The sequence below is a fragment of the Hylaeus volcanicus genome, unplaced genomic scaffold (assembly GCF_026283585.1).
Source record: "Hylaeus volcanicus isolate JK05 unplaced genomic scaffold, UHH_iyHylVolc1.0_haploid 12190, whole genome shotgun sequence".
In the NCBI taxonomy this organism is placed as follows: Eukaryota; Metazoa; Arthropoda; class Insecta; order Hymenoptera; family Colletidae; genus Hylaeus; species Hylaeus volcanicus.
In genome coordinates, this window is record NW_026533140.1 from 1 (window position 1) to 10,620 (window position 10,620).

The 10,620-nt window shown below is 42.8% G+C and overlaps 2 protein-coding genes across 9 annotated transcripts; both read right to left on the reverse strand.

The window, feature by feature from the left end:
* Positions 1-2,214: 2,214 nt before the first annotated feature.
* On the reverse strand, positions 2,215-3,066 carry LOC128882802 (golgin subfamily A member 6-like protein 1). The gene has a single exon (XM_054134568.1). It carries the CDS (start codon positions 3,064-3,066, stop codon positions 2,215-2,217), a length of 852 nt encoding a protein of 283 aa, XP_053990543.1.
* A 452-nt stretch (positions 3,067-3,518) lies between these two features.
* LOC128882801 (uncharacterized) lies at positions 3,519-8,869 on the reverse strand. 8 transcript variants are annotated; one of them, XR_008458562.1, is made up of 5 exons: positions 8,447-8,869; positions 6,584-8,272; positions 6,183-6,393; positions 5,799-6,037; positions 3,519-5,711 (listed from the first exon to the last, which is right to left on the reverse strand). XR_008458562.1 is itself a non-coding variant. In XM_054134567.1 (3 exons), the coding sequence occupies exons 2-3, from the start codon at positions 7,978-7,980 to the stop codon at positions 6,375-6,377; spliced, it is 1,416 nt and encodes a 471-aa protein (XP_053990542.1). In that variant the 5' UTR covers positions 7,981-8,272; positions 8,447-8,869; the 3' UTR covers positions 6,048-6,374. The 8 variants fall into 8 exon arrangements, 1 of the variants encoding a protein (XP_053990542.1); XR_008458561.1 differs by having other exon boundaries at positions 3,519-5,716; XR_008458566.1 differs by having other exon boundaries at positions 3,519-5,435; positions 5,551-6,037.
* Positions 8,870-10,620: the final 1,751 nt, after the last annotated feature.

The following is a 10,620-nucleotide window of genomic DNA, read 5'->3' on the forward strand; positions in this document are numbered from 1 at the left end:
TTTTTATAATCAATTAGTATCAACTCAAAAAGTAATTTGTATTAAACTTCTTATATGTATATATTTAATGCATCCCCAAGGGGTTCGAATGGCCCCCTTCCATTTACATTTTCCTTACTTACAATAAACTTACTTTAACCTTATTCGTAACTTACTCTATCCTTAACCTATCCTTATCCTACACTTAATCTCTAAAAAAAAAAACAAAACAAAACAAAAGACTCAAGACAACGCAAGAGAGAGAGTGGACCCACATCCATTATTATCCTCTCTAACTCTTTCATCCACCATTCTCCCCTCCCCGACTCGCACAAAATTTCCTTAGTCCTTTCCCCTATCCCTCTCTCTTTTTCCTCCCCCCTGTTCTCCCGCACCGCTCCAATACATGCTCCCACGTCTCCTCCTCCCCCCCCGCACACTCTACAAACCCTCTCCTCCTCCTCCATCCAATACCTCGCCTCTCTCATTCCCCCCCCCCCCCATCCTGTACCTCATGACCCTTTTCCATCTCCCCTCTCCCCACCCTTTCCTTAAATACTCCGGGATCCCTTCAACCCTGATCTCCCTATACCACCTGTTATACCTTGATTCCCCCGCCTTTTCGCCTCTCTCCCTGCTCTGTTCTTCCTTATCTACCCTTTCCACTTCCTTGTATCCCTCCCTCCTCTCTAATCCTTTCCATCTCTTTCCCTGTCCATCCTCTGTTCACAAAGAACCTCTCCCTCTCTTCTTCCCACCTCCCCCTTCTTCCCCTTCTCTTCCTCAACTCCTCCCAACATAATCTTGCCCACTTATTGCCCCCTCCCCTTCTCAACCTCTCCTCATAATTCCACCCCCTCTTTGCTGTCCTCACCCTCATCTTGTCCCTCTTTAACTCCTCCCTAATCATATATCCCGGCGTCCTCCATTCCAACCCCATTACCCACTTTATATACCTCTCCTCTAGCGCCTCCAGCTTCCTCCACTCCTTCCACCCCCAAGTCTCCGCTCCGTAACTCACAACTGTCCATATTAGCCTATCAAATAGCCACAACCTCCTTTCCCACTTCCCTCTGAACACCCTCTGCCCCATCCCCCACACCTGTTTCATCACCCCCGCCGCCTTCGCAATCCTTTCCCTTACTTGCTCCTCTTGCCCTCCATTCCTTTTAAATATATATCCTAAATACTTGAACTCCTTCACTTCTTCCACCTTCTTCCTTCACCATTTCCACTTAAACATCTTTAATCTCCCCCCTCCTTTTCTAAACCTCATTATCTTCGTCTTCCCCACATTCACTGTTAGCCCCTTGCCCTCAAAATACCCCTCCAACTCTGCCATCACCACCCTCATCTCTTCTTATTTCTCCGTAACCACCACTATGTCATCTGCCCTCTCTCCCCCCACCCTGATCCCTCCTGCACCAATCTTCCTCATCTTATCCTCCAAATCCGATAACAAGATATTGAATAAGATCGGGCTTAACGGGCACCCTTGTCTCAGCCCCTTTGCCGTCCAGAACCCCCTACCCAACTTCCCCCCCACCCTTACCTCCTCTACCATCTCCGCCAACCCCTCCTCTATTCCCCTGTCCCTCATCGTTCTCCAACTACCCCTACCCCTACCAATCTTCTACCCACCCCATTCACCTTTTTATCCCTTGATCTTCTCCCTCCCCCTATCTTTTCCTCCCCATCATCCCATGCTCCCCCTCCCCTCCCTCCTACTCTCGCGTTCATATCTCCTCTTATTTTTATCCTCCCCCCCCCCCCCCGCTCTCCTCCATCCATTTTCTAATTCTTTCTAACTTCCTTTCTATATTCTGATTTATATATACTCCCACCACTCTCCACTTCTTCCCTTCTACTTCAAATCTGCTTGTTATAATCCCTTCTTCCTCTCTCAAATCCTCTCTTTCCTCTCCCTTATTCCCCCTAAACTCCTTCCTTATCCCCTAACACCATCCCTCTAATCGCCCTCCCTTTCCTATTTACCCTCCTCGCTAGCTGGTGTCTCCACCACCAACCCGTCGGCAATCTCTTCCTTATCTTCCCCTAACTTCTTTCCTCCGTCCAAGTTTCCATCCTCACCATTATATCCCATTCCTCTAGTCCCTCCCAAAATTGTTCGTCATTGTTACTCAATCCCGCCACGTTCCAGAATGCGATTTTGCACCCCCTCCCCCTCCCCCTCCTCCGCGCCTTCCTTTTTTCGTTCCCTCCTACCCTTACCCATTATCCTCTCCCTTCCCCTTCCTCCCTCCTCTCCCCGTTTCCCTTCCCCTTAACCCCTTCCACCTCCCTGCCTTCTCTTCCATGCCCTCCCCACTCCCTTAACCTTTCCTCCTCCTCACTCCACCTCCACCATGTGTTCCCTATACATATTTTCCCATATCCTACTATCGCCCTTCCACCCGCTCTTCTTTCCTGCTCTACAATCTCCCTCAACTTCCGCTGTATTCTCCTCTCCTTCTGCGTAAGGTTCTCCTCTATTCTTTCCCCTCCTCTCCCTAAATCCCTCTTCTTCCTAAAAACCTCCTTTTTCATAATTTCATTTTGTAGCCTTGGCACCACCATTCCCTTTCCACTCTCCCCAATCTGCCCAACCTGCCTTGCGCTTTCCACCTCCACTTCTACCCCTATTCTCTTCAACACCTCCTTTACCGCTTCTTTCTCTTTCCCCCTATCCGTTCTTATCCCCCTAATTATTATATTTCTCCTCCTCTCCGCCCTGTCTGCCATTTCCACTCTTCTCTCTAGCTCTTTCAGCTTTTCCTTCCATTCCCTCTCCTCCTCGCCCCTTCCCTCTCTTCTGTCTCTCCCCCCTATCTCCCTTACCCTCTCTTCCAGCTCCTCTATTTTTTCCCTTAGTTCCTCCTTCTCTGCCCTCCACTCCTCATCTCTCCTCCTCATCTCCTCCCTCAGTTCCCAAATGGATCCCTCTATTAGCTCTTTTATATCTCCCATCTGCCCCCTCGTTGTCCCCTCCGAAGTCTCCCCCATCTCTCGCACCTCATCCCTCGTCTCCTCTATTCTTCCCTCAAATTTCTCCCCCATTTCTTTCATCTCCCCCCTCAAGTCCGTCATGATCCTTATCTACTTTTCTATTCCCATTCTATCCACCCTTTCATCCTCCCTGCCTGGCGACCTTGGAGTCAGCCCAATTTTTTGAAATATGTCCCGTCCTCCTCCCCCCGATGCTTCCCCCTCTTTACCACTCCCTTTCCCCCCTTTGAAGAAGTCCTCCAGGTCCTTCTTCCTTCCCTCGCTCCCTTCTCTTCCTCTTACCCCTTTCACTACCTTCTCCCCGCCTCCTCCCTTTGCACTCCTTGTCTCTACCCCCAGCCCTCTGCTCCCCCCTTTTTTCTCTCCTTTCATATCCCTCACTTCTTCCTCCGCTCCTAACCTGCTCTCTATCACCTGCTTCCCGCGCCCTACTTTACCGGCTCCTTCTTATCCCCTCCTTCTTATCGACTCTTTTCTTCCCGTCCTTTCCGCTACGTGCCTCTCTTTCCTACTCTGTCGTCTTCCCGCCTAAATCTCTTTCTTCTCCTCACCCTACCTCTTCCTCCTGACCGTACCGGCCACTTCCCTTCTTCACCTTTACCAGCCCTTTCTTCTCTTAACTCCTTCCACCTTTTCCTCTCTTTCCCTTTATTCCCCTTGCTTCTCCGCGTCTTTCCTTCGTCTCCCTTGCTATCTCAAATCGTACCTCTAATCTTCCTAACCTCACTTTTCTCTCACACTATCATTCTCTTCCTGACACTTTCCTGCGACTCCCTTCACTCTCCCTTCACACACTCACCATCCGCCCTACACTCTTTCCCCTTACACCCACTATCGCACCTCCTTTCTCACTTCCTTCACTCCAACTTCTTCACTTTTCCCTGCCCACACCTTTTCTACATTCACTCGCTAAAACCACCGGAAACGGAAGCCGTGTTAAACTTCTTTATTTTTATAAATGAAATCAGGGTGTGCAGGGTATATAAAAATTATTGGTCACCGTCCTCAAAATCCATTATGACCTCAAAATTTAAGGTCAAAGTTTTTTTTAATTTTAAAAAATTCTAATCGAGGAGTAGGTAAACGCTTCAAAGGAGCCTCGTGTCGGAGACGTGTCTCGATAGCGCGGAGCAACTCACGAGGCGCCGCAGCGGCGCCGAGGGTCCCCCAACCTAGCTCCTATTTGTATATGCACGCGTGATGGTGAAGTGTGACCGCACTACACAAGCGTAATACGCAGCGTGGAACAGAATACTACTACTTCCTACGCTGAGCATTTAGAATCACTGAAGGAAGAAGTATACAGTATATGTTGTTGAGAAGAAACTATACTGTATGGCAATAACGAGCAGCTCCATCTAGTTTTCCTCCGCTACCGCATATTTAATGGTAACACCATTATGCAGAGAGTAGCTGCTGTAATACCGACCTTCCGAATCGGAGAGGTAACGTGCCGTGTCTACCCCCTTAAGCCACTTTACTATTTTTTCGGGACACTTCAATTTCATGAGTATCTCTATCAATTTCTTGAAGTCGACATTATCGTACGGTCCTTTGATATCCACGAACACTGTTGCCGAGTCCAGATTTTTCATTCGGTTGTACTTGATTTCTGTTATTAATCTATTCAAGTTATCCAGAGTCGACCTCTTATTTCTGAAACCCGACTGCGTGTCATGGATTATATTATTAGTTTCCGTCCACATTGACAACCTTCTGTTAATTATTTTCTCCAAAATCTTACTGCGCACGAGGTAAGTGTGATGAGTCTCAATGCAGCTTTATTCGGTTTATCCAGGAAACATATTCGGCCTTCTCTCCATTCCTGCGGAATTTCTTCTCTGTTCCAGCTCTCTTTTATCAATTCACAATACACGTTTCTCATGAACCCTGGTAATTCGTTTATGATCTTGTAATCCACCCCGTCGTTTCCTGGTGCCGATCTTTTGCCTTTTTGTGATGCGATTGTTAACATTATTTCCGTGTTTTCTATCTTTTTGGATCATATAGATTCCCTTCCTTCATTGTACTCTTTGATTTCTGTTTCTATTCCTATGAACGGATTGTTTAGTTCATAATTTTTCCTTTTAAGTTCTTCTATTTCTTTTTTCTCTAATTCTTTCCTAGTTTTGTTATTCATAGCTGATTTTTTCTTGGTGTAGTAATTTTTTACACTCCTTACCTTTTGCCAGATCTTGCCTATGTCGTTTTCTTTGGAAATTTGATCCGTGAATTCTTCCTATGCTTTTTCTTTCTTTTCTCTTCTCATTTTGTTCCATCTCTTTCTATTTTGTTCCATGATAATATGGTCTTCCATATTCCCTGCATTCCATAGCCTCTTACTACTTTGTATCCACGCTTCCCAAGCAACTCTGCATTCTTCGTCCCACCAGAATTTTTTATTGTTCGCATCCTTTTATTGTTCGGTTTCCTCTCATTATGATTCCTTCCTTTTCGGTTATTATTCTGTAGTATGTTGTCTCGATTGTTTACCTGTCTATTACTTGTCCTACTTTCCTTTCCCTTAACTAGTCTAAATACTTCCTTGATATTGCTTACCCATACCTTATATTTGTTTCCTATATCCTCAGCTTTCTTGAATTCTTCCATTATTTTATCCTTTTTCCTTTCTAATTCTTCCCTTATATTATCCCAATTCACATTGTCTTTTTTATCATACAGTCTGCCAGATTTTCTCGCAAATTTGCTGCGATAGTTATCTAAACCTATACTATCATTTGCGTATAATATTAAGTTAATTATCTGATGGTCAGATCCTAGGTTAATGTTAGACTCAGAGTATGTTAAGTTACCTGACATATATGGGTGTGTAATGATAAGGTCAATCCTAGTTATTGTTTCTGTGTTAACTATTTCCATTTCTATTTCTTCTAATACTATAGCCAATGCACTTCCTGACGTGTTTTCCCTCTTACAGTTCCAACTCGTGTGCTTTGCATTTAGATCTCCTATTATTACAGTGTTATCCTTAATATTCATTTTATCAAACAAGTATTTCCATTTTTCCTTGGTGAAATTGCTACCTGGATTTCTATATAGAAATATTATATTATAAACCGCCTCGTTATCTTCATTTATAATATCTACGTTCATGAATTCGAATTTTCTCGGCTCGTATTCCTCATTTACCACTTTAATATTCAATTCTTCTCTATATAGTATAATCATACCCGTACCTGACGTTCCGTTTCTTCTTTTCCCTTCGAATTCCGGAATATTATTATATACTACTAAGTATCCCTTAATATTCTTTTCTTGTATTTTTTCTACCCATGATTCGCATACAAACATCACATCATATTCGTCGATACAATTTAATAAGTCTATTGTTTTATTCATAATGCTATTCGCGTTCCAAAAGCCTATCTTTACATAATTCGACATAATCTGAAAATAATTTATTATTAAATTATATTTTAGATGTATACTTTAATAATAAACTGTATAAGTTATCTGAATTATTTCGCCTATTAGTTTCTTATGTTCCTACTGTGTCGTAAACAGTCCTCAAGTTTAACTGATTTTACCTGTAACTGACTTTTAAATTATTTTTTATTTTACTCAGGTAACCGCTTACCTTTCTCTTCCCTGTTGCGGAGTTCCCCATTCTTCCCCGTCTTCCGGGTACTCGTTATTTTCCATTTCCTTGTTTTCTTTCGCTTGTCCCTCTGACGGGCTTCCTTCTTCTACCGTGCTGATTTCTATCACCTCTACCGTGGCCCCAATGGATTCGAACTTCAGTAGATCCTCCATATTCTCATCGTGTATGAGCGTCGTCTCCTCTTCTTCTTCTTTTTTATCGGTTATCGGTGTTTCACCTTCCCACTCTTCGTCCGACATCACATTTGTTCTGATGTTCGATTCTTGTTCTTTTCCTTCTTGTGCATCCCTTGCATCTCTTTCTGATCCCAAACTACCTATGATCTGGGCTGGTTTTAGTTCATCTATTTCCTTTGCGATCTTTGTCGCCTTCTTCTTTTCTTCCTCGTCTCTCCCCGTATCCCTAGGTATCACGTTCGGAAACCTCGGCCTTCTGCTATATGTCCTTCCAAATCTTTTCTCGTTCCTGAAAGTTGACCTTATCATCTCATGATTTTTTCTTACTAGTGCTTTTCTGTTATTCTCGACCTCCTTAATTGGGGCGTATTTAGGCAATTCTTTCCTCACTCTATCCTCTCTTTCCCATGCTTTTCTACCTTCCATATACTCTCTTTTTGCTCTTGCTGGTTTATAATCCGAGTCGTCCAAATCTATTCTCCTTGGATGGTATATTTTTTTATTTCTATTAATTCTATTTATAATGATATCCTCCATGTTGGAGTTTGTGATCCAGCTTATGACTGCCTCGATGTCGTCTTCTGAGAATTCTCTTTTTGGTTTTTGTGTTTTTTTGTTTATTTGGTAGCTATGATCCTGGTATCTTGTTCCCGTCTCTAAGTTTTTCGCCTCCCAGTTACCTGGCTCATAACCCTCATTTTCGTCGTTGAGAACATTGTATCTATTCTTATTTACAAACGTTACCTCCTTTTCTTTGATTTTCCTTTCCCAAGGGTTTTTCTTAATGGGACACAGCCTGTCCTCCCACGTTTCCTCTCTGTACATTCTCCTGTTAGGTAAGCTTGGGAAGTTTCTCTCTTCTCTTGCTTCGCTGAAGGCTATGTTTTTATGAGCCATCAATTTATTTGTGGCGCTTTCCATCTGCCAGTGGAGACACATTCTGCTCAATGATCCATGGCTTTCGCCGCAATTCACACATTTTGGCACACCGTTGCACCTCCCATGGTAATTCTCCCCACAGATGAAGCACTTTTTGTCCTCCGCTCTGCATATATTTTTAAAGTGGTCATACTTTAAGCACTTGAAACATTGTTTCACTCCTTTGACATATGGATCGATGTTGATGTTGAGCGCACCCTCGTAGAGACTTATTCTGGTAGGTAACGTATCACCTGCAAACTTCACTAGCACTAACATCGACTCTTTATAGTCTATTCCCTTTTCAGTTTTTATACGTTTTTTCAGCCTTTCCGCACTGATGATACCTTGACCCTCTTCCGCTAGCTCTATTAATTCCTTGGGTGAGTAGTCCCACTCTCTGCAAACCCCCCACCTTCCGGTTGCTCTTCGCGGGATTTTGTACACACAAGTCTTTTCTTCTTTTTCTTTGATTTTTCTATGTTTCCATACCGTTATACGCGTCTCTAAACGTAACCTCAGCGATTATTTTGTTCACTATCCTAATACTTTTAATATACCCGTGAAACTCCTGTAATATTCGGAATATACGTATATAATTTACTTTTTTTTTGATCGAAGAATTCTTATAGTCTAAAACTGCTTCGAAAAAGTTTAAGTGCGTGTCTAAATTATTTACGTAATTCTGCGCATTGCTATTGTTTTTCGTAAATTCTATGATTGGTAATTTTTTCCCCATAAATACCTATTTTACTTTGTCGTTCCTTTCCTCTTTTCCTTTGACTTTATATGTTGGACCGCCGTCCATGTATCTCTCAGATTTTCCTTCCTGGTTTTCCTTTATATATGTGTTTTTTCCTTTCCCTTTTTCTATTACCACTTTCTTTACTGTAAGAATAACCTCCTCCACAATTCTTGGCTTACTTGCCTTACCTTTTTCGCCCTTATTTTCTTTCAGATATTGTACTCTCAAACTTTCACTTTTCTCTGCAATACTTTTTTCTTTGTTAATGCGCGTCTCTACGCTTTCCTTTGTGTCTTCAACTTTCAAACACGTGTTCAACTTCCTCTTTTTTCCTGTCCCTATGGTCTTGTTGCGGAACGCATCGTGCGGTGATAGGGAATTTTCTGACGTGGGTATGGTGCCCGTGGAGTGCTGAACCGCTCTGCCCGGAGAGGCGCGTAAAATAAAAATTGGAAATACTTTTATGAAAAAAGCAAAGACGTTTATTCAGTCGACTCGTTTGGTTTAAATCGTTTTGTAGTTCGTTACCAGAGATTCGATTACGATTGAACTCTCTGGAAAAATCTTCGCTCGATCTGCTGCTTCTCTCCCTTCTCCGGAAGATTCCCGATCCTCCCTTCGGGTTGTCTTGGTCCAATCGGGGGTTGCGCTCTACTCCTTCTATCGGTGATCTTCGTCGATCTCGGATCCACCCCCGAGTCGGGTGGAGGTGGGAGTCGCGCGGCCATGTTTGTGCAGGGCTACATGTGAAAAGGGAAAGCGCAGAGGTCTAGAGAGAGAGAAAACGCGCCAGCGAGACACAGCAACCCTTAAGGAAATTTATTACCCTCTTAAGGAAGTCGCCGGAAACGCGAACCGAGGTACAGCGCGAGTTTGTTATTTTTAAGGATCTTACAAGCTGGAACAAAAGCTAACTCGACTCGAATTCTAAAGAAATGCACTCCAACGGAAATGGCGATTCGACACGGCCTATAATGAATCTATTAAGTATTTTCAGTGAACGTTCCCTTTTCTCTCCTGACTTTCGACTTTCCCACGCTTGATCACCCACGTTGAATGTTTAAAAATGTACGTGGCGGTTCGTTGATTCAATGCGTTAATCCATTTGAATTCCGCTCCTAATTTGAATATAAATATATACTACATGCGGTAGTGTTAAAGCTATTCCGCGTTGTGGCGCTACATGCCATGAAGCTGTAGGGACCTACATATAGTCATAGGTTCAAGCAGCGGAGATTCCTAGGAATTCTTAATTTCTATAGAAGGTTCATACCCAATGCCGCGGAAGCACAAGCACCTCTACATGCTAATTTAGTCGGAGCAAAGAAAAATGATAAAAGGCTCGTCAAATGGACGAAAGAAACTGAGCTAGCTTTCGAGGAATGTAAAAAGCAAATAGCTAAAGCCTCGTTACTGCATTATCCCAAAGATAATGCTAAATTAGCGCTGACAACAGACGCGTCAGACATGGCAATCGGAGCAGTAGTGGAGCAGCAGGAAAATGGACAATGGAAACCACTAGGATTCTTTTCAAGAAACTTGGACAAAACACAAAAGAAATACAGTGCATATGACCGAGAGCTACTAGCCATTTATAAACGCATAAAGTTCTTCAGGCATCTTTTGGAAGGAAGAGATATCATTATACGCACTGACCATAAACCACTTACAACAGCATTTAAACAACGATCAGACAAAGCTACCGCACGACAACTCAGGCATTTAGACTTCATAGGACAATTTTCTACCAAGATAATACATATATCAGGTCAATATAATCAAGTGGCAGATGCTCTTTCCCGAATGGAGCAAGTGGATATGCCTGTTGTAGTATCTACAGAAGAGCTCGTTACAGAGCAAGCAAAACATGAGGAATTACAACAAATTTTACAGGAAATTATACCACATTTAAAATTACAAAGGATACAGGTTGAAGGAAAAAATACTCAATTGTATTGTGATTTAAAAGGCAATAATATACGTCCTTATGTACCTAAGAGTCTACGCAGAAGAATATTTAATTCCGTCCATAATTTGGCACACCCAAGCAATAGATCCACAAAAAGGCTCATAGCAAAAAGTTTCGTGTGGCCAAAAATGAATACAGACATTAGAAACTTGTGTAGAATATGTATTGCCTGTCAAAAAAGCAAAATTCATAGGCATAATAAAAT

Excerpts from the sequence above, each read along its gene's own strand:
- LOC128882802 (XM_054134568.1), bottom strand. The coding sequence starts at position 3,066 with ATGACGGACTTGAGGGGGGAGATGAAAGAAATGGGGGAGAAATTTGAG.
- LOC128882801 (XM_054134567.1), bottom strand. The coding sequence starts at position 7,980 with ATGTTAGTGCTAGTGAAGTTTGCAGGTGATACGTTACCTACCAGAATA.